The 22999-nt window shown below is 49.7% G+C and overlaps 1 protein-coding gene across 10 annotated transcripts; it reads left to right on the forward strand.

Moving 5' to 3' along the window:
• Positions 1 to 12063: 12063 nt before the first annotated feature.
• TEX35 (testis expressed 35) lies at positions 12064 to 22279 on the forward strand. 10 transcript variants are annotated; one of them, XR_200151.1, is made up of 9 exons: positions 12882 to 13051; positions 13804 to 13962; positions 14378 to 14446; positions 15326 to 15382; positions 16090 to 16149; positions 20842 to 20906; positions 21134 to 21326; positions 21608 to 21735; positions 22021 to 22076. XR_200151.1 is itself a non-coding variant. In XM_004761980.1 (9 exons), the coding sequence occupies exons 1-9, from the start codon at positions 13013 to 13015 to the stop codon at positions 22085 to 22087; spliced, it is 753 nt and encodes a 250-aa protein (XP_004762037.1). In that variant the 5' UTR covers positions 12882 to 13012; the 3' UTR covers positions 22088 to 22279. The 10 variants fall into 10 exon arrangements, 8 of the variants coding, with proteins under 8 accessions (XP_012916576.1, XP_004762037.1, XP_044925666.1 ...); XR_006603590.1 differs by having other exon boundaries at positions 22024 to 22062; XM_004761980.1 differs by having other exon boundaries at positions 21692 to 21735; positions 22021 to 22279.
• The last annotated feature ends 720 nt before the right edge of the window (positions 22280 to 22999 follow it).

The following is a 22999-nucleotide window of genomic DNA, read 5'->3' on the forward strand; positions in this document are numbered from 1 at the left end:
GACAGCTCCATTAAAATCCCCAGAGTACAGAGAGTGTCCAGGTGGGTGGATGAACCCATGGGGACTGGGGAGAGTGGTGGGCCACAGAAGGGGCACAGAAGCTCCGCCGTTCCCCAGCCCTTGCCCTACGCCTCTCTTCCATCTGACTCTTCCCAAGTTACTTCCTTTTGTGATAAACCAGCGATCTAGTAAGTCCAATGTTTCTCTTTCTGAGGGGCCCTTGCAAATTAGCTGAACCTGAGGAGGGGGTCATGGGAATCTCCAACCTATAGCCAGTTGTTCTGAACTACAGACCACCACCTGGCTTTGTGGCTGGCATCCGGAGCGGGGGTTGGGGGTTTGGGGTTGGCAGGCTTCCAGGACAGAGCCCCTACCCTGTGGGACGGACCACACACTATCTCCAGGTGCACAGCGTCAGAGCTAAGATTGCCGGGCCCGCAGCTGGTGTCACACAATTGCTGTTGGGGGGGACATCCCCCCAACATCTGGTATCAGAAGGGTTGTGAGTGTGGCGGTGGCATCCGAGTGAGAGAGACACACAGGAAGACTGGGGACGCTTTTCCTGAACATTTCCCAGGCAGGGCTGTCAATTCCTTGGCCAGGAGGGTCATGACGGCTAGCTTACCAGGGTGTTAGGAGAACTAAACGAAATGATCTTTGCAGCGGATTTGACTCATTCCACAAATTCTAGTGTGCCACAAAACTGTACTTCTTGATTACCAACACCCCAGAATGTTGCCCCCAGCCCTTTGCTGCAGTCCCTGCCCCACCCCAGCTTCTGGCCACCCCCCATCTGCTTCCTGTTACTACAGATGCACTCTGAGCTCTCCGTTTGTTTGGAATTGCCCTCAGGACAGTGTGGGTAAGACTCGACCATTGGTCACACATACCCAGACTTCAGCACTCCTTACAGGCTCAGTGCTGTTCCACTGTAGGAACACACCGCAGTCTCTGTTCTATCTCCTGTTTGCAGTGTGCAGTCTGGTTAGGGGTCATTGTGCACAGAGCCTCTGAACATTCATGAGCAAGTCTTGTCTGGATATATGTGTAGTGTCTGTCTGTCTGTCTGTTTGTCTCTCTTTGTCTCTCTCTCTCGACAGGGGCTGCCGCAGGTTTCTTGGTACAAATAGCACCGACAGAAGCCTGGGGTCATGTGGGTCCCCTTGTCATCACACTGGCAGGCAGAACCCTCTCTGCCAGAGCTTTTGTGGGGGCCTGGGCCACTGTGGGAGGTGCTGTAGCCTGCACCTTGGTTTGTGTCTCGGCCTTGGCCTTTGGCCGGCAGAGCCCGAGACCCTTGGCAATGCGGCCTGAGCATGCTTCCCCAGCTTGGAGTGAGCAATACAGGCAAATCAACTGAGCTCGTGGCTGCTGTTCTTTGGGATCGTGGGCTTGACCCCCTTGGCCTTGACAAGAGCCTTGGTAGCCTCGGCACATGCACTCGTGGCCTTGGTATTGTTGGCCTGCGTCTTCTTCAAACTCTTCCTGTGTACCTTGGCAACACGCACGTTCCCCAGGAACTTGGGTTCTACCTCTTAAGAGATTCATATCTTTGTGACTAGGGTCTTCTGATGCCATTTCTGTGCCGTTTTCATGACTGGTTGTGCGTGGTGTGATTCTTGGACTTGGCCATGTCTACACGGAAGCCCGTGGCTCCCGAAGAGCCTCGGACTGGAAGAGAAAGAGAAAGTCTGGATATCATGTTCTTATTTCTTTGGGGTAGGTGCCTAGAGGTGGGACTGCTGGGTAGCAGGGTAAGATCCATAAGTGGGTGCTTTGAAGAAACAGCTAACTCTCTTCCAGAGTGGCTGTGTCATTCCCACCCCTCCCGAAACACAGGAGACTTCCAGTTACTTTGCTACCGTGGCAACATTAATTATGACTCTGAGCTCTCACCCTACCAAGTAAGGAAGAAATTCAGCCTCGTCTATTTTCAGGGCTGTTCCCACAACACAGACACACACGCACACACACATACCACACACACACACACACACACACACAGAGTGGGAGAAGAACAAAGCTTGGGTCTTATACTGTCTACACCACTTACCACTGAGATCTCCATTTTCCTGGATTACTTGACATCTGCCAACCCGGCCACCACTGAGCCCCACAGAGCTGTTCCTCTGTGAGGTCCTTCTTCCCTGGGGGCTAGAAGAAAAGCACAGTTAATAGCTAAAAATGTTATTCTGCCATATATGTAAAGCACTTAGCATAACCCCAGACCCATAGATGATGCTTAGTCAATGCTTCCTCCTCCTTAGTGGAGGGGAAAATTGTTCTCTCCCCCACGGAGATACGTTTTGAGCTGACGGCTAGGACTGATGCTGAGAGCATTACAGAGACAGCACGTCTGTCCTCTGAGAAGGCTCGCTCAGCTGCCTGATCTGAGCATGGTCTACAGTGGCTGCTTGGCTCCAAGTTCCAGCTGCACCTGGTTTGTGTTGTTTGATCCTGTAGAGCCACAAGCAATATTCCAGTTAATAAAGGGACAGACATCTCTTAAGTGGACGTGCTCACCACCGACCACATTCTCCACCACAAATTGGGGCTCTAGGGTGAGAGGTTCTTGAGCCTTATTCCAGCTCATTGTTATGAACCATTTATTCCGGTTGTAACCCAAATCCACGCCAACCGTCTTCTGATGCAAACCTGAGTCTCAGGGCCTGGCAACAGGCAGCTGGTACACATATGGATTGAAGAAATGAATGAATGAATCATTGACTGTTGGTGATTTTATGGATGGGGACACGACATGTTGAAGTTAATCATGCTCTGTGGGGCCATTTCTGCTCAAGAGAAACGTTGTGCTGGGCCTAGCCTGTCTAATCGCTGCATACCTGGGGAAAGTGGTGGGGCACCTGAGGAAGTCCCCAGGAGCCTTCCTTGGACACATTGAGCTCTTGGAGAGAACCACCAGGATCCTTTGCTCTTGGGCGCCCCCTATGGCCGGCACGCAGTAATGGACTTATAGTCCTGTTTCCTCCTGAAGAAATATTTTTCCTTGTGCCTCAAGGAAGAGGAACCCTTAGACTCTAAACTACTGCTAAGTGTATTTTTCATTTATTTGCCCCCTGCTTAAGTGCTATTTTAGTATCTCATCTTTTTAAAAAAAAATTCTACTTTATTCCTTTAAAAGTAAACATTTCAGTCAATAAATATATGAAAAAACCTGTTCAACATCACTAATCATTAGGGCAATGTAAATCAAAACTGTAGTGAGATACCAATATACATCCATTAGGATGGCTACTATCAAAAAATCAGAAAATAGCAAGTGTTGGAGAGGATTTGGAGAAAAGGGAATCCTTGAACTCTGTTGGTAGAAACGCAAATTGGTGCCACTACCATAGAAAATAGTATGGAGGCCCCTCAAGAAATTAAAAACATAAGTACTATATGATCCAGCAAGCCCATTGTCAGCAAACACCCAAAGAATTGAAAGCAGTGGGGCACATGGGTGGCTCAGTCAGCTGAGCGTCTGCCCCTCTGACTCCTGATTGCAGCTCAGGTCATGATCTTGGGGTCTTGGGATGGAGCCCAGCCTCATGTTGCACGCTCAGCAGGGAGACTGCTTGAGTTTCTCTCTCCCTCTGCTCCTCTCCCTTGCTGTCTCTCTCTCTCAAATATATAAATCTATTTTTAAAAAGCATTAAAAGCAGAGACTCAGAGAGCTGTGCATCTATGTTTATAGCAGCGTTTATTCGCAGTAACTAAGACATGGAAGCAACTCAGTGTCCATGGAAGGAAGAATGGATACAGCAGGGTGTGGTATATACATACACTGGAATACCCTTCAGCCTTTAAACGGAAGGACATTCTGGGGCACCTGGCTGGTTCTGTGGGTAGAGCGTGTAACACCTGATCTTGGGGCCGTGAGTTCAAACCCCCTCTTGGGTGTAGAGGTTACTTAAAAATAAGATCTTTAAAAAATAAAATAAAATAACAAAATAAAATATAAAATAAAAGGAAGGACATTCTGATTCAGGCTACAACATGGATGAACTTTGAGGACATTATGCAAAATGAAATAAGTCAGCCAGATGAAGACAGATACTGTATGATTCCACTTAAATGAGGTACTCAGTCAAATTCATAGATACGGAAAGTAGAATGGGGGTTACCAAGGGCTGGAGAAGGAAGAGCTACTGTTTAATGAATACGGGGCTTCAGTTTTATAAGAAAAAAGAGTTCTAAGTGTATCTAACATCCCTGAACAGTACATTTAAAAATGGTTGAGATGGTAGATTTTGTGTACTTTACTACAATAAAAAATAATTAGAAAAAAATAAATGTCTCCTGAGTTAATATTTATATAATTTGACTCTTTTTCTTTTCTTTAACCTATTATGTGTATTATCTCCAATTTTGCTCACGCTATCTCTCGGGTTACTAAATTCTTTTGGTTTCATCTCGCCGTGTGTAAGCATGTCAGCCTTTTGGTTTAGGCTGTTCTGTTTCACATCATTTTCTTCAACAATTACCTCATCTTCTTAGTAGGTGCCCTAACTTCCTAGATTCATTATTGATTTCCTTCCAATGTTTTATTTCATTTTAACTATGCAGTGAGGGGTTCCAGGAGTTTGGGGGGCACACAGCCCATGCACCAGGATATGGCTTTGTCTGCTGAATCTCCCCCACCCTCACCCCAGTCCACTCCTGGGCTGGGTCCAGAGCCACAGGGGACAGGGGTACGATTACAAATAAAAACGAGGCGCCACTAATATCCCTGCTAAAGCGCTGCTGCCTGCCCTGAGAGGTCCTGGCCACCGTGTGAGGGATGGAAGGCAAAGGCGTTGTCCTCATGAACGAGAGGACGGGGGAGCAGCCACAGGTCACAGGAAGCAGGTGCCATACCCTCCACGTCTTTGCCTTCTTTAATTCTAAGAGATAAAATTTTAAAACGCCAGGAGGTAGGTACTCTATTATTACCCCATGCTCTGGAGAGAAAACAAGTTCAGGGTGTGTAAGAAAGTAGCCAAGGTCTGATAGCTGGTATGGAGAGCCCATGGGGTTTGCAGCCAGGTCTACGTGATCCTGCGGACCTTTCCCCACCCCAGGCTGCTATGGAGGCCTCCCCTCGGGGCTACTGAATCCGAAGGGACGGAGTCCCCAGGTCTGCCGTGTGCGCGCTCCTCTCCTGCAGGCAGGCCGGCCTCACGTATCCTCCTCTCTCTCTCTCTCTAACCCCAATTTTACAAACGTCGAGGTGGGCTGCAGCGGTCCCGCACCTCGGCCCAGGTGCTCTGGGGAGCAGGTTAGCGGCGGCCTGGGCTCAGGGCTCTCCCACCCAGCTCTGCGACTTCAGAAAATGATCTATGCTGAACCTAACAGCTTGCTCATCTGTGAAACCACGGGAAGGCCTACTTCTTGAGATAGTTCCGTGGATGAAATACACCACCCCCCCAAGTGCTTGGTTAAGACACGAGTTATCTTACTATAGTGATGCCCGGTCTCTGTAGCTGAATCCTTGGCTGTAGTTCACCATGCGAGGGGGCACCCTGGCAGGGGTGCCGGGAAATCAGGGCACCTCTTCAGGGGAACCCTAAGCCCTAAGTCCCTCCTCCCCAATGGGACTGCCCAGTGCTCTTGGGGGGGGGGGGCGCCCTTCCGCAGTGGTGCGTGGTGGCGGTCTGTACTGTTGCCATTGACAGAGCTGTGCCGCAGGCCTAGGGGACGCAGGGGCTGGGCAGGGGTTCGGAGCTGGGTTTGCTCTCTTGAGAGCAGGTCCGAGAAGAGGCTCAGAAGGGGACCAAGACTGAGCGTCGCCCTGCAGACGTGGCCGAGGGCTGCTGGGGGATCTGAAAAGCAGAGCATTCTGTGTTGAAAGGATCGGGGATCAGAAGGTATGGACAAAAGTCCTCCTAGATGGTTTCCAGGGGACAAAGCACTGTGAGTGAGCAGAGGACGTGTGGCTTGGATAGAATGGGTCTTCCCACAAAGCTCAGCAGACAGAGAGCAATGCCCTCCCTGAAGACTTTGCCTTGATATCACCGGGCATGCTAGTGGCCCGGGAGAAAGCTCTCCAACAAGGAGAAGGGGAGGAAGGCAGGCTCTGGTATCAGAACAGCCAGAGGCCAAGCCAGAGGCCAGTGAAGGCAGATAATGAGCTGTTCTCCAGGTGAAGATTCGGGTCAGGAAGGCAGGAGAGACAGGTCATGTGATGGTTAATTTTATGGGTCACCTTGATTGGGCCAGGGGTCCCCAGATATTTGGTTTAACATTACTGGGGGGGGAGGGGAATGTGTGAGGATGTTTCCAGAAGAGATTAGTATTTGAATTGCTGGACTGAATAAACGTGATTGTCACCCTAATGAGGGAGTGACCCAGCCCACCCTGTTGAAGGCTGAGGTCTAGTCCCATATACGATGCAGGTGTTTTCAACACCACATCATTGTTTCAAGCCTCTATCCTCAGAGCAGCCTCTGGGAGCAAGAAAGGCAAGAAGAAAGAAATCTTCCTCTCTGCCTGCCTGTCTTCCAGCTGGGGTGTCAGTCTCCTGTGCTTGGAATGGAACTTTCGCTGTGGGCTCTCCGGGGCCTCCAGCCTGAAGACAGCGCAATGTGTGACTTCTCTGCCTCCATGATCACGTGAGCCGGTTCCTCAAAATCTCTAGGTAGCTAGATGCATGGGTCTACCATAGGCAGGTCTCCTATTGATTCTATCTCTCTGGAGCACTCTAATACAGGTAACCAGGTGGAAGACAAAATAGAAGGTCCAGAGAATGTCCGGGGCGGTGGTGTGGCGGGAGGGGTGGGGGGTTGCTTCTGGCAGGCCCTAGCAGGAAGGAGGTCAGGTCAGGTTACCAAGTAGAATCAGCAAGAGGAACCTCATGGACACCAGACCAGCACAGAGAAGTCTCCTTCGTGTGGACTTCGGGGTTTCCAGTCTCTAATCCTCTGTGTCCTGAGAGCTGAGGGAGACGCATGTATAAAAACCTCAGGGCCGCTCCGCTTATGAATATCCCATTCTTTCCTGTGGCAGGAGCCCATAGTACCCCAGAGAATGTGTTTCCTGCACACGGTCTGACATGGTGAAATATGAGCTTGACCCACACAGCTCAGAGGACACCTTTTTCTACACTGTTTGGGCGGTGCAGATGTAAGTCCTGTCCAAACCGCTAGATATAGTGACAAGGCCAGGTAGAGGTGAACTTGGGCCAGATGGAGCGGAGAAAGCTGATTTGGTATGCGATGCACCTGCCGGGACAGGCTAGGCCCTCTCTAGCCTGGAAGGAGATGTGCCAGAGACCAGTGAACACCATCTAGGGCCCAGCATGGGAGGTGTGTGTTGGTTTCTGGCCCTCCTGGGAGCTTCTCGGGTATAATTTGAAACAACCCCTGTCCTTGGGGCAGGGAGAGATGGAAGGAGGAGGCAGACATGGGGGCTGGCGGTGGCAGGTGCAGTAAGCGAAGGGGACATGCCAGCCCTGTCCTGGGCAGCAGCAAGAAGAAAGCGACCCTGCACCTGCCCACTGCATCTGAAGAGTTTATAAGAGGCCTTTACAGGGTCTAGTTCCATAGGCCTGCAGGTGTCTTCAACACCACATCACTATGTCAAGGCTCTATCTTTGGAGCGGCTTCTCGGAGCAAGAAAGGCAAGTGGAAACCATGTACCAAGAGCAGGGGAGGGGCTAGGGGCCTGCAAGTGCTGGGGCCCAGCTCACGGGTCCATGGGTGTCATGTCTATTTGATGACCTTCCCCAGCGGGGTGGTGCCCCCACGGTTAGAGGGAGCCCATCATCTCCAGAGGTCCAGGCAGGTGTTGATGTTAGGAAAGCCAGGCGTGTGGTGCGTAACATGGTGGGTCCTGTGCTCGGTTTTAGAAAAGAACCTGGCTCTAGAGGAACCAGCGTGCTGGGAAGCTCACAAGGCCAGGAATGGGGTCCAGAAGAGCGTGGCAGAGAACCAGCTCCAAGAATGGGCCAGGGCCTCTCCTCTGGGCTCCCTCAGCCCCTCGGCCTACTAACCATGTTGTAAGTGCAATTCTACAGAAGCTTCTGTCAGCCCCACCACCGAAGGGTTCCTCGGAGCCAGGACCATGTCTTAGCTATCTGTGTGCCCCTAGGGTGCCGCAGAGTGCTTGGCACGGAGCTAGAGCTCAGTGAGCGTGAGCTGAAAAGCCCAGGGACTCAGTGTGGAGCCCCCTGCGCAGTGAGCCAGAACTGCGTGCTCAGAACCAGCCTGGCCTGGAGCCTGGGTGAGCAGAGTGTGTGGGTGACGTGTGGGGCTCAGACCCAGGAGCGCCCCAGGCTTCACGGTCCTCTGGATGGGATGTTGTGGTCATGGTTTCTGGAGGTGGGAGAAGGAAGGGGGCCACTTTGTTTCAAGCAGTAATTAGATAAAAATAAAGGAACACTTGTGTTTTAGGGGGCTTGGGAAATGAATATGGCTTGCTTCAGTGTTTGATTCCTTCCAAATTGTCTTCCTCTGTGCCATGATTTTCACACGAGTTTTGCCACCCAGAGGAATGATGTCACTTAAGGCCTCCCTCCTTCAGCTTCAAGTAGGAGCCCAGAGCCCCAGAGTGTTCATCTGTCACGTGGCCCATGAGAACCCCATAGTGAGAGGAGCTGGGGCTACAGACGGCTCTTCTGTAGGAAGACATGAGCCTGCCTGCAGAATTTTTCCAAGCAGCTGAACAAGATTTCTGGAGAAAGCACTCCCTGCAGAACCAATATACAGCTTGACATGCTGTCAGCCTTTTGGGACGAAAAGGCCAGCCAAGGTGTCTTGATGCTGTAAAACTATCTGATGTTTGGCCAAAAAAAAAAGTCAAGGGAAAGTCCTCAATATAAAAAACCATGAAGGACTTGCTTCCACACCCCCTTTTCTCATGGTCACTAAGGAAAATTACCAACCTCGAGGATCTACAGGATGTCATCAAATAGAAGTACTCGACATTTCACAGGTAATGTCCCCATGGGTCACCAGCCAGGAGTTACTGCCACATGTGTTTGAGTTCCCAACGACCTGCACTTAGCAGGAAGGCATGACCAACTCTGTCAGTCGGGGTTAGTTGCAGAGAGAACCCACATTATCTGCTTTGATTATGGGGAGGCTGAGTGAAAGGGCAAACACTCAGCCTGTAGGAGGGGTGTTCAGGCCCACAGCAGAGAACGGGCTCCTCCTGCTCCACAGACGAGATGCCTCGGCACGGGCATTTTCTCACGCTTGGACTGGGGGAGCTGGATAGAGGTTAGCTTCCCACCAGTGCCTTCTTGCCAATAAAGAAAAAAAAATCCACAGTCTTGCATAGAACTCTGGGAAACTGCCCAGTTCTTAGTCTTTATTTATTTATTTTTTTAAGGTTTTATTTATTGGACAGAGACAGAGAGAGATCACAAGTAGGCAGACAGGCAGGCAGAGAGAGAGGAGGAAGCAGGCTCCCTGCTGAGCAGAGAGCCCAATGGGGGACTCGATCCTAGGACCCTGGGATCATGACCTGAGCCGAAGGCAGAGGCTTAACCCACTGAGCCGCCCAGGCGCCCCAGTTCTTAGTCTTTAAATGAACTAAGGTTTCTCTTGCAACTTGGCCACCCAGGAGAACCCTCCAGGCTGGCCCCGCCTGTGCCAGGAGTGGTTCTCTCCCTGTTTCTCCCTGTCTCCGCAGTGTCTCCCTAGCTCATTGACCTTCTCTAACTCATTGATCTCTCCATGTGACTCTTGGCTCTACACGCTTCCTTGCTTTGATCACTACCCACAGCTTGAGGTCAGAGATTCCCTTTTCTCGGTGCAAGCCCGGAAACTTCTACCTACGGAAGAAGATTCACACCTTCTGGACCATTCTTCACATGGACCCAACTCTGAGGTACTAATGACCCTGGGGGCAAAATGGGCAAGCACAGAAAGTAAACCAGGTGTGAAAACAGCAATGGCCAGCCTGACCCCATAGGAGACTAACCAGCATCCAGTGTCTCTAAGTGATGGAAAACTTCAGATCCATCTAAGTTGTTGTCAGTGTTTGTTGGTAGAGCCCAGCTATAGGTGTCTTCAGGCAGGGGTCACTTTCAGGTGGCTTCCTGGGATTAGACACAGAGAGTCATCGGTAGCAGGCTATGGACCCTCAGCCAAGGGGATAGTAGCAGGGCCCATTCCCCAGGGAAGGTGCTGGCAGTCATCTGGGACCCCAGTGATACTCACAGAGCTCAGAACAGCAAGAGAAGCTTCAGAGCAGACCCACATTCCAGCACCTGCAGGAGGGAGGGAGATCTGCAGGGGGGTCCGGAATAGACTGGGGTTATGATACCTTGGACGAGCGAGATCATTATTACAATCTCTGTGTCGATAAGCTAGCCTGTTGGCGGTTCAGATGACGAGAGGAGGGAGGGCTAATCCCAGCTCCAGTGTCCTGTGTAGCCTTCTCTTTTGATCTTGTCAGCTTCCTCCCTTTGTACAAAAAAAACCCCAGAAGAACCCTAACTCAAGTTTTGGTGCAAGGAGACTTGTTAGAATGAAACAGGAAAGATGGGCTGTCGCAGAGCCTGGCTACCTGCTGCTTACACCTATTTCCTCGTGTTCCCAGGAGAAGCTCAGCCACGTGCCCTGGCCTCCTTTGCAGTTAGGTGTGGCCTTGGGGTTGCATTCTAGCCACAAACGTGGGAGGCAGCGTTGTGCAGGCTGCCCCCAGGACCAGCCCACAGGACCCTGCCCTTTGCCATCCTCCATGGACACCATGCGAACCCTAGTCCCCAAAAGGCCAACCCAGAGAGGCCACTCAGGTGTATGGCTTCAGTGATGGAATTTGGAGCTGTCAGAGGTTGGGGGAGGCTTTTAGGGTCTAGGGTAGCAGCCGTGGGGAATCTCTTAAAAGGGATGCCAAAATAGGCGGGGGTATAATTGCCGTCCTCTATCTGGACTCCCTCCAAAGAGAGTAAAGGGACACCAGCCAAGTAAGGAGGTCCCAGGAGCCATGCATAGCAGGAGCAGGAGAGCCTCTGACTCTTGGTGGCTCTTTATCTCCCAGAGCAGGCTGTTCTGTAACAGGTTCCCCTGGGTTCTGGAAGGCCCTGACAGACGTGTCCCCATGTGGGGGGAATGCATAGGTTAAAAAAAGCCTACAATCCTAATAACTGTGCTCTGACTTCTTACTTACCATTAGCTGTGTTGAATTATCTGGAGATTTACAACAATCTGTTCAGAATATTATTTATATATGTGTGTACACACACACATATATAAAGGATTTTATTTATTTACGAGACACAAAGTGGGCATGAGTCAGGGGAGGGGCAGAGAGAGAGGGACAGGCAGACTCCCTACTGAGTGGGGAGCTGGACACAGGGCTTGATCCCAAGACCCTGAGATTGTGACCTGAGCCGAAGGCAGATGCTTAACTGACTGAGCCTCCCAGGTGACCTCAGAATATATTTTTTTTCCTGAAATAGAGGTACTAGAAGTTCATGATAGAAAATAGATGTCATTTTTTCATAGAAACAATAGAATAGGATTTTGATTCTCGCCAAGGTCTGACATGATATTTATAGAAATGATCAGAAATTGCACAGTAACCAATGTGTCGATGAGAAAAGAGATCTCCCCCGCACAGGGGAGAGCTTTCGGAGGTGTCTATAAATCAGTCAAGTAGGACGGTGCAGAAACCAGTCACGGTAAAGCTCTAAAAAGTGTGAGAGAAGCTTCCCTGGGGCTAGGAAGCCGAGAGCACAGACACCCAGTGCGTCATGGGGTGTTGTAGAGCGAACTATCCAGGTCATCTGTGTTAAACCGTGTCAGTGCAAGGTTGACTGGAGACCATGGCTGTCAGGCCCCCCGGGCACCTTTATGAAGTATTGTGTCCTCATCCGAGGGCTGTGGAACACTGGGGGGTCACCTCTGGAATCACAAGAGGCCAAACTCAGAGGCCCCAAAGCTATTTTTAAATTCCCCTCCCCCATCAGCCTCCCAGACAACATTGTCTTCATGAAACTGAAAAACCAAGACCTTTGTGAAGAGAAGAAAGTTGAAATGACACCGGTTTAGAGAAAAGAGACATGCGGCTTCTCTTTTCTCTCTGTTGGGAACCCCCCTTTTCCACCAAACGCCATCGCGACGTCTGTGGGCTTCGTGCCCCCTGCCCTTGTCCCGCTGGGTTTTTTTTGCCAGGAAGGGGGGTTGGGAAAGACAAAGCCGGCATTCTTCTAGTCAGAGCAGCCTGTGGCTTGCCTGTAACCACGTTCTGTCAGAGCAGTGTCCGGTGTCCCATGCTGTTTGGTGGTGCCTCATGCCGTGGCAAAATCTCACAGGAGAACAAAGTAACACGAGATGGTGGATTCCTTGGCCCTTCCAGAACACACTGACGACTCTGCTGATGGATTTGGATGCGTGACTGGTACAGGCTGCGAGGAGGCTCAAGCCAGGAGCCGCGGGTCGGTTGTCATCACCGGCTCAAATGATGAGAAGTGTATGTGTGTCATTTATAAAGCAGTTTTTCAGGGAGACCCTGATTTCTTTTAGACCCAATTTCCCGATACACAAGCCAGTGGGCTCAATAGGTTAGCGCGGTTCATGGACCTTGAACCAGAGGGACTTGGCCGCGTCTGAACCCAAGACAGCTCTGGAGCCAAGGAAGGGTCTGTCCATATGGGGACGTCGCGGCAGAACTCCGTGCAGACTCAGGGGAGAACCAGCTGTCTGGGGACACCTCCTGGTGGGTAAATCCTGCTGGGGGAGGAGACAGCATCTCTCGCTCCTGGGGAGCTGTGCCTGTGGCTGAGGCCACATGAGGCCAGGCCCTCAGCAGGGGGACTCTGCAGGAGAGCCCCTCTCCCCCCTGCAGGAGGGCAATCTCGTGGCTTCAGAACCTGCGCTGTCCCTCATCATCAGCTCGAAGATGTGGTGACACTGCCCACCAGCATGGGCAGCTGGGCATTGTGACCTCAGCTGTTCCGCACACAAACAGGTGGTCATCCTGCCCTTGCCTTGGCCTGTAATCTGCATAGGACAGTGGCCTGGTCACAGGGGCCCATTGTGGGGAGGTCGGGAAGTTAAAGAACACTCTGGCCTCCTCCATCATGTCGGCCAAGAAGGCAGAACTGAAGAAAACAAGCCTGGTAAGGGAGGAACACTGCTGGACATGGGGGCCTCTCGAGTTCCCGCGGGACGGAGCTGTGGCATGGTGGGGGTGGTCCACAGAGCTCTCTGATAATTCCCCCACTTTTCTTTCTCTGCTCTGAGCTCCAGGTGGCCTCTCAGCCGGGAAGGAGGGTGGGACTAATCCCTGCCTGGGGGTGGGAAGGAAAGACGCCTTTGCTGACTCCTTCTGGAACAAAGACCAAAGTAATGGTCCTGTCACCCCCAATCCCCCTCCCCCAGCCGAGGCCATGCCAGGCCCCAGCGAAGGGCACGTCCTTGGCACACAAGCACCATGTTAGATGGTGGGATTTGCGCCCCCAATTTGCAGGCGAGGAAATGGGGGCTCAGAGGGACTAGATGACCTCCCGGGTGGCACAACCAGTCAGGAAGCAGCTGAGGTTAGACCAGGGGTCCGTCTCTCCCAAAGCCCACACTCCCGAAATGATACCCACTCGGTTTCATAAAGTTAGCTCCAGGTGCTTTCCCTGCTCAGGCTTCTGCAGGGAGAGGGCAGCCCGCTGCCTGGGTAGGTTTGAGCTCAGAAAAGGAAGATAAGGTAACCAGGTCCGGTTGTCTTGAATCCGGTCCTTGGGTGGGAGGTAGTCTGTGGGCCTGAGATCAGGGGCAGGAGGACAGGCAGGCCTGGGCAGGGGGCCCCTCGAGAGGGCTGGTGTGATCCCCCTCAGTCCTGATGCCTGACAGGCAGACTGCCCACCTCCTCCCTCCACAGAGCAAGAGCTACAAGGCAGTGTGCCTGGAATTGAAGCCCGAGCCGACCAAAGTAAGAAGCTTTTTTGAGGCCATGCCGACAGCCAGGCCTGAGACCCGTGGGGAGGTGACTTGGAGTCAGGGGTCATTCGCTGTTCCTGGTGGCCAAGACCTGTCCCAGGTGCTGGGGAATACACGAGAGAGAGACAAGCTCTCTGCTCTCACAGAATTTAGCACTAGTGACCAATCTGATACGGAATAAATAAGGAAAACTCAGTATTGTCACCTGCTAGACAGAGAATTAAAATAGGGAGGTCGGGCCCTGAGCGCAGCAAGAAGACTGAGGAAGGGTGCTGTGGGCGGAGGCAGGAGCACGTTAGAAGTGTCTGAGGCAGGAGTGGGGCCAGGAGAGCAGAGCATGACGAGCTTGAGTGAGAGGAGAAGGTGGCGGGAACTCTTGTGTTGGGGGGCAGCCAGCTCTCACCTCCACCTGCCCAGGCCCGAAAGGAGGAACCAAGACTCAGGAGATCTCTCCTCCCTCGCCCACCCCACACCTGCAATTTCCGACATTCTGTGTTTCCGCTTTCCACCAACAGACATACGACTACAAAGGAGTGAAACAAGAAGGGCCGTTTACCAAAGCAGGAGGAACTCATGAGCTAAGGGTAGGTGTGCCGGCCCAGGGGTGGGGTTGGCGGGGCGCTGTGGAGACCTGGGCCCGCCGACTCTGGCCGGGACGGGTCTCCGGCTGGCGTCCGTGGCTCTGCCCCAGCGCCTGTGACTTCACTCCCTCTGCTGCTTTTTGTTTTAGCTCTGTATTTTGAAGTAATTTCAGACTTACAGAAAATTTTTTAAAAATTGTGCCATGAATTCTAGTCTACCCTTTGCTCAGATTTCCCAAATGTTGACATTTGATCATGACCCCCCATATATATATATATATACACACACACGTATAATATAGGCTTCCTGAATCATCCGAAAGCATGTTTCTCTCAAATTCTAGTGTATACTGTCAAAAAACAAAAACAAGAACAATCTCTTACATAACCACAGTACAGTGATCAAAATATCAAAGGACATGAACATTGATTCAGTGCTTAGTCTGTTTTTACCAATGGTTCCACTAAGGTCTTTCCTAACAGAAGAAAAAACAACTGTTTTGATGTGTTCCTTTAGCTTCCTTCCATCTGGAACAACTCTTGAACCTTTGTTTTTTTGGGACATTGTCATTTATGAGGATTATAGGTCATTTGTTTTGCAGACTGACCCTTCACTTGGGTGGCCTGATGCTCCCCACTGGTTAGATGGTGGCTGTGCATTTTGGGGGGTCATGGAAGTGAAGGTGTACCCTTCTGGGCATCTTATTCCAAAGCACATGGTGTCTCCATGTCCCACTCTCCCATGTTCTTAACAGCATCCTTTCCTTCCCCCGTAGCGGGACGCATCTCTCTGTCCCTCCTCATGAGCATCGCCCCAGGATCTTCCTTCCACCCAGGACATGGCCTTAACTCCTTCCTCTCTTCTCTGCTTTATTTCCTCAGAATGAACTCAGGGAGGTGAGGGAAGAGCTCAAGGAAAAAATGGACGAGATCAAACAGGTAACAGGATGAGACTTTCTAGGACGCAGAGGGAAAGGGTAGGACCCCAGAAAATGCGTGCCGACCTCTGAATAGCGAGGGGAATCCAGAATGTCGTGGAAAAAGCCCTAGCCTACCTCAGCCTGATCTCCTCGGTGTTTTGGTGCAGCTCAGGAGATCTAGTTCTTTTTGTTTGATGCTTAAACCCAGGCTGTGAACGCCAAGAACTCTCTAAGGTGTCACATTGGTTGTTGAGGAGCTAGAACTTTTGTGAGAGTGAGAGGGACTGATTGGAATGCGGGGGCCGTCAGGAACCAGTCCCATTCTCCTCCCTTGAGCCTGCTCCAAAAAGCAACAAAACTCTCCTGTTGCTTCTTGGATGGAACCACCTATGGCACGCTTGTGATGAGAGGTGGTGCTTAAGCAAGGAGGAGTACTGGAAACTGTGGGCTGAGCTCCCCAGGGGAAGCCTTGCAATAGCTAGATCCAAGCCCTGCCCAGGCTGGTGGAGTTTGGGGGGGGCGGCGGCGGCTTCACGCTACATGCACCCTCGTCCCTTCGTAGACTCCTTGGGAAGAAAGGGGTTTTGACAGGCCACGACACGTCCATTCCCTGAACTTTTTCCAGCTCATTCCAGAGAGAGGAGCAGCTGCTGCCCTGCTTTTTTTTAAATGCCCCAGAGATGACTCCGCATTGAGTAATATGTGCTTGCCTTTCTTCTTCGTTAGATAAAGGGCGTAATGGACAAGGATTTTGATAAACTCCAGGAATTCGTGGAGATTATGAAGGTGAGCATTTACTGATCTGGGTCCATACTAGAAATGATGGAAGGAGAGGCCCGAGCCTGCCCTGCAGCCACTTGAGAGTCTGGTAGGAAGACCCAAACTCTGTGGAAAGCAAGCAAGCAAGCAAGCACCAAGCAGCATGAGAGCGAGAGTTAACTAGGAGTCTGGAGAAATAAGGAAAAAATGTGGGCCAGGGTAACCAGACAAAGCCTTACAAAGGAAGTGAATCTTAAGGTGAGCTTTGAAGGCTACATTAGAAGCTTAATGCAAATCAAAGCAAAAGCCCAATAAGCTTAGTTTTGAACTCAGACGTTACTAGGAGAACCATTAGACTCTAGGATAGTGGTTCTCAAACCTGGATGTGTGCTGGAATTTCCTGGAGCATAAATAAAGAAAATAGAGCCCAGGTCCAATTTGGAGGGGGCTTAGACCCTTGGATTTTTTTTTTCTACATTCTCCAGATGAAGATTTGAGAACCACTGATGTAGAAGCATAAAAAGGCAAAGGCAGATATCTTTAAGGTTTGAAGAGTTATCAAGGGATACTACCCCTGCCAGAGATCTAAAATTCACACAAAGCCACAATAATCTTGTCTAGATAACCAGTCAAATGAACAAAACCAGTGTAGATAACTCTTTAACAACCTCTCCACCTGGCACGCCTGGGACGATTTAAAAAATCAGTATACCCAGGCCCTGGCCCAGATGAACTGAATAAAAATCTCCTGGGGGAACCACAGTTGCTTAAAAATATCAAAGTGATTCTGGTGCTTTTCTCTGCATAACAACCAGATCCTAAACACTTCAGCAGTGGTTATTAACCTTGACTCCATATTGCAATCTCCTGTACTGGAGCTTTGACCTTCTACCCAGGCTGCACTCTATACCGATGAAATCAGAACCTCTTGAGATGAGATCAGTAGGGTTTAAAGATCATGACGTGATTCCATTGTAAACTCAAGGTTGGGAACCACAGCTCCATAAAATTTAAAACATAATAAAGATGATTTTTTTTTACATGTTAGAAGAAAAGGATTATGTATTCCTATTAAGGATTATGTGTTCATATTAAGGCTTATGTATTCGTATTACATTGCTTGATTATATGAAGGAAGAAAAAGATTATGCATTCATATTAAGAACACTGCTTGATTATATGAAGAAAAACTTAATTCAGTTAACATTGTAAAAACTGAAATAGTCCATAAAGTGAATTTAAATGATAAAAAAACAACAAGAGTAAATTATGTATAAATATTCAACCAGATGGTCTAAATACAACAGAAGAAGTCACAAAGGAAATATTGATATACTTAACAATATAAAAAATTTAAAAAACATAACAGGAAAGTTTCGTGTATGGAATTAAAAGGCAAACAACAATTTGGGGGAAATAATTTTCCACAAATATGACAAACACCAATAAAAGTTTCTATCAAGCTCACATAAATCAATTAGAACCAAATAGGAAAATGGGCATAGGGTATGAACAAACAATCCACAAAAGAAAATACAACTCAAAAGCAAGAAATGTTTTAAAAGGTTTACCTCATGCATAATCAATTAAATGCCAAATGAAAATAATTCTTAGGCCATTGTCACATTCAAATAAGTGAACTTTATTTTTTTAAGATTCTAAGTATTTATTTATTTATTTTAGAGAAAAAGTGTGGGTGTGCAACAGTGAGGGGAGGGCTCCGAGAGAGAGGGAGAGAGAGATTCCCAGGCGGATGAAGCCTGATGCAGGATTCCAGCCCACCACCCTGAGATCATGACTGGACCTGAAATCAAGAGTCAGGCACTTAACCGTCTGAGCCACCCAGATGACCAAATAAGCGAATTTTGAATTAATAACAATTACAGAACAAGGCAGAAATGTACTCTTATACTGCGGGTCATAGTATAGGTCTATATAACATTGGAAATAAATTAGACAATAGGTATCAAAAAATATCAAACCCCTTGACTTATTAATTCCATGCCTCACAATTTTACGTATGAGAATAATCCAAAATACTAGCGTGGGTGTATGTAAAAAGATGTTCATCACAGGATTATTTATAATGGCAGAGATTTGGAGATGACAGTTTTCAATAGTGGAGTAGCCAAATAAATTAAGGGGTATCTGTGGAATGAAAACTGGAACTGTTGGAAAGAGTGTTTAGAAAGGATGCTTCTAGGCACACCTGGCTGGCTCAGTCGGCAGCGCACGTGACTCCTGACCTCGGAGTAATGTGTTTGAGCCTCATGGTGGGTGTCGAGCCTACTTAAAAAAATAATAATAATAAGAGCACTGTCGTGGTTAGATGGTTAGATGTTCACATTAAGGAGATACTGAGGCAAGGGCATGTGGGAACTCTTTTGTACTGTCTTTGCAACTCTCAGTAGATCCCAAATTATTTCAAAATAGAAAGTGCATTTAAAAAAAAAAGAATGCTTATAACGAGAAGTAATAAAGCAAGATACAAATAATCTATAACAGGCTGATCTCAGTTAAGTGAAAAAAAAAAAAAAAAACCTAAGTAAATATTCAGAAGAAAGACTAGAAAGAAATATACCCAAAGGGTTAATAGCAATTATTGTTAGATGATGAGATTAATTTGTTCTTTTATATTCCCCTATAGTGCCCAAATTTTCTACAAAGGGTGTGTATTCTTTCTTTCTTTCTTTTTTTTTTTTTTTAAAGATTTTATTTATTTATTTGACAGACAGAGATCCCAAGTAGGCAGAGAGGCAGGCAGAGAGAGAGGAGGAAGCAGGCTGAGAGCCTGATGTGGGGCTAGATCCCAGGACCCTGGGATCATGACCTGAGCTGAAGGCAGAGGCTTTAACTACCTGAGCCACCCAGGCGCCCCTGTGTATTATTTCTATATGAAAATGCACACACGGTGTTTTGTTAGTGGGCAGGATTGGGGATTGAAAAGCACAAAGGAGGTTATTTTGGGCTCAGGAACAGCTTGGGCACAGCACGGAAGCAGGATGAACGTGAAGTGTATCACGGTCAGTGGGGAGACCAGTCCTACACATGGGATTATCTGGGGAGACTGTGAGAAATGGAATGGGCACAAAGGCAGTAGACAGTGAAGGCTTCTGAAAGACAGGCAGACAGGTTGGGACTTGGTTGTGTAAGCAGTAAGAGGCCTCTGGAGATTCTTAATCAAAGAACATGCTAGAAGCAGCACTTCAGAAAGGCTGAGCGGGCAGCTGTTCACAAGGTGGCCTGGAGGGGTGTGGGGTGGGGGAACGGGAGACTGGGGGTGGGGGCTGTCTGGAGCAATCGATCAGGCAGGAAGCCACATCCCTGCTCAAGAGGAGGGATGCTGGACCAAGTGTGGGAACAGAAGGAAAACAGTAAATCTGAAATCTGGAAGATGCATCGAAGGAAAAATAATACTCTTGGTGAGTGATGCAACGTAGAGAATGAAGGGGAAGCAAGCGTCCATGACCCCAGAGGCAACCGGGACGGGTTGAAGGGTCGAAGGAAGTGGTGACCACGACAAGGACAGTTGGCAATCAGTTGATTTAGAAGAGGAAACCAGGAGATCACTTTGGGACATGAATTTGAAGTAATAGTGAGACTTCTAAGAAGGGGGGTATTTTGACTCTGATATTTTGAACCCAGGGGCATTTCCACTTCAAGGATATTTTTGCTGTGTTTATGAGTACAGATATTTTAGTCAAAATGTATAGCACTTAAAAATGCTTTTCAAGAAGGTGGTTTTGAAATCCTCTCCACCCAGAGTGTGTGGTTCCTTGACCAGTTTTCCACTGCAGATCAGTAAACTCTTGCCAAACATTTCATTTTTTTATTAAAATTATTTTTGGAAGCAAATTATATTTCATTTATATTTTATCATGTTCAAGCCAACCCTGTGTTTCTCCAGAACAGATACGATCCATGATACCCTCTGCCATTCTAGATCTTCTTTTGTGGCCAATTTTTCCAGATCAAACTTTACAGGTCTGAACTCGTCAAAAGGATTTTACTATTCTTTCAGTTCTTAGTAAATAATAGACGTGATATGCCATTTTGAGCTACTGTTCCTTTTATGTTGACCATTTCTGCCAGAAATCGGGTTAAAGAAGGAGCAAACGTACATGCGCAGGATCTGGGCGCAGGGGTCAGAAAATCGGAGTCAAAAGTATCTTTGAGGGTTGGGTCACAGGATTTATTTTCTCGGCTCCATCATTTTATAGGCATGGAGCCAAAGCAGATAAGAGTCTCACCCAAGTGTAGGATCAGATAAAAAGACTTTCTGCTTTCTGAGTCCTCTGGAGACTTTGGAGGAGCCCCTGACGACCCTGCCTGTGCTTTAGCCTCAGCATGGAGTGGGTGAGGATGGGGAAGAGGGGGCGTATGTCCCCCAAGGCCAGTGAGGATTCTTTTATTTTTTTTTTAATTTTATTTATTTATTTGACGTAGAGAGAGAGATCACAAGTAGGCAGAGAAGCAGGCAGAGAGATAGGGAGATGCACGCTCCCTGCCGAGCAGGGACTCCATCCCATGACCCTGAGATTATGACCTGAGCCAAAGGCAGAGGCTTAACCCACTGAGCCACCCAGGCGCCCCCTGTGAGGATTCTTGAGGGAGGAGGATGCTGAGGTCATCTCTAAGCGGCCGGCAGAGAGAGGCGAGAGAAAAGGCCTTCCCACACCCTTCAGCGTGACCGTTCTAGCTTTGGGTTTTCTCTTGAAGGAAATGCAGAAGGATATGGATGAGAAGATGGATGTTTTAATGAATATACAGAAGAACAGCAAGCTGTAAGTGTAGCGCACACCCATCTCTCCTCATCCCTAACGAATCTCCTCCCTTCACTTTGCTAAGCGTCCTTGGGTCCGGAGGACTCTCAGACTCTTCACGGTCCTGTCTTGGTTTCCGGAACCGCAGTGGCTGGGGGTCAAGGTCTTCCCTGGCTGCCCACACTATGGTTATCTCGTTGTTATGTTGGAAATGGTCTCCCCAGCTCTGCCCCTCCCTGACTCCCCAGTCCCCTTAGAAGAGGGCCAAAGGAACAGCAAGAACTCAGGCTGATAGGAAAAACAGACCCGGACCCACAGCTCTGCCTCAAGAAGATGGATGGGGCTGACGGAACACCGCTTTCTCTCCACAAGAAGATGATGGCACTACAGAAACCAAAAAAGGACCCTCTGGATGCCCTTCATCAATGCGGGCCATGCTGCGTAAGTGAAGCCTTACTCTGGTGCTACCCCCCAGGCTCCTGCTGCTCCCTGACCGCCCCCTCCCTCCGCCACCCCCCTGTCGGGTCCTCTCACTCCCTTACCTCTTGCTGTGAAGGGATGGGATCTACCCCTCTGTTGGCCCCAGATGCCTCCCTAGCCCGGAACCCTCCCTGGGGTCCTGCCCTCAGCTCAGGGGGATTCCAAAGCCATGACCAACACAGACCCAACCCTGGCTGGACCTGCTCCTGAGTACCACTGTATTGTTCTGTCCTTTCCTATAGCAAGATCCGATGGGGTGCCCAGCAGGCTGGCCATCTTGGACCAGGGAAAAATGATCTTTCTTGTGCCGTTTCTGTCCTCTACAGGAAAAATGTTTGTTGTGTGCCCTAAAGAACAACTACAATCAGGGGTAGGTAGACCCCCGTAAGAAGTTCTTGTCTCAGCCCAGTGCCCTGTCATCCCAAAGGCAGTGGGCTCGGGCTGCGTTGGCATCACATCCCACCCGGTCGTGCAGACTCTGCCCCCCTCCCCCACCTCATCCACTCAGTCGTAGAGGACATGGCACCAGGCAGGAGGGCTTGGGATCCCCAGCCGGGAGGCTGCTGCCCAGAGGCTCCCGTGGTGGGGGTGGGGGGTGCCCCCCTGGCCGCTGAGCTGACCTTGCTTCTTGTTCCTGCCTCTCTCCCCTCTCTAGCAGCAGAAAACTTCCGTATCAAGCCTGGCCACCCTGTTCATCCTTGGCTTCTGGAGCTGCTTTCTGATTTATCTGTACTTCCAACCCTATGTGATGGAGGACATGCTCCCAACCTAGGACCGCCGCGGATCCCACCAGCAGCTCCGGCTCTTCCTCCCCCGACTCCTCAAGCTGCACAGCAAAGGCTTGTGGCCCTCGGACCTACCACCCTGTCCCAGGCCTGCCCCCACCTGGAGATTAAAATCTTCGTTTAAAGCCAAAGCAGGTATCACTGTTTTGAATGTCAGCCCCAAACTTCAGTGTCAAGACTGTCACTTGTTGTTGTCCTAGATCCCCATAGTTCAGACGCCAAGTCCTCTTCCTGCTTCCTGCCGGATCAGTGGGAAAGCCCGTCTTGCCCATTCTCAAGGTCATCCCCCTTCCTCTCTGACCAACACCCCCCACCATTCTACCTGGTTCTGCAAAGGCCTCCCGGCTCAAAAGGGCGGGGAGCTCCCAAGGATAACAGCTGCCATTCTGTGTGGTTGCAAGAGAGACCTCATTACCCTTTGCACCTGCTCCCATTGTGTTCTTAGCTCCTGCACTGTGTGAAGGCTGGCGAGTCAGTGGGGGACCCCGGGGCCCAGGATCTAGCCGGCACTGCTTCCCCTGAGGTTTTGTCTCGGGGCAGAACTCAGGGTCCCATTGCTGTAGGAACTTGGTTCCCTTCGTGGGTTCTGGGGATCCACCCTCTCTACCCTCCTGATGGTTTCCTGTCCCCTGACTGAAAGGAGACATATCCCTTCAAAGGCCTTAGGCCTCTACGAGAGTGGGGACAAGCCAGTGACCTCCCAACGGCTCCACTCTGTGTCCTGCCCCAAATGCCCTAACCTGACCATCAGCTTGAAATGAAAGCAAAGGAGGGTACAGAGAAAATGGGATCTCTGTAAACCCGCCTGCGTGCATGTGACGGGGGGGGTAGTCTAATGGCAGAGGAATT

Source organism: Mustela putorius, unplaced genomic scaffold (assembly GCF_011764305.1).
Source record: "Mustela putorius furo isolate JIRA1106 unplaced genomic scaffold, ASM1176430v1.1 tig00003942_pilon_pilon_pilon, whole genome shotgun sequence".
In the NCBI taxonomy this organism is placed as follows: domain Eukaryota; kingdom Metazoa; phylum Chordata; class Mammalia; order Carnivora; family Mustelidae; genus Mustela; species Mustela putorius.

Excerpts from the sequence above, each read along its gene's own strand:
- TEX35 (XM_004761979.1), top strand. The coding sequence starts at position 13,013 with ATGTCGGCCAAGAAGGCAGAACTGAAGAAAACAAGCCTG. Across the intron at positions 13,963-14,377 it reads GTGGCCAAGACCTGTCCCAG|ACATACGACTACAAAGGAGT; the intron begins GTGCTGGGGAAT and ends TTCCACCAACAG. Across the intron at positions 21,327-22,020 it reads ATCAATGCGGGCCATGCTGC|CAGCAGAAAACTTCCGTATC; the intron begins GTAAGTGAAGCC and ends TCCCCTCTCTAG.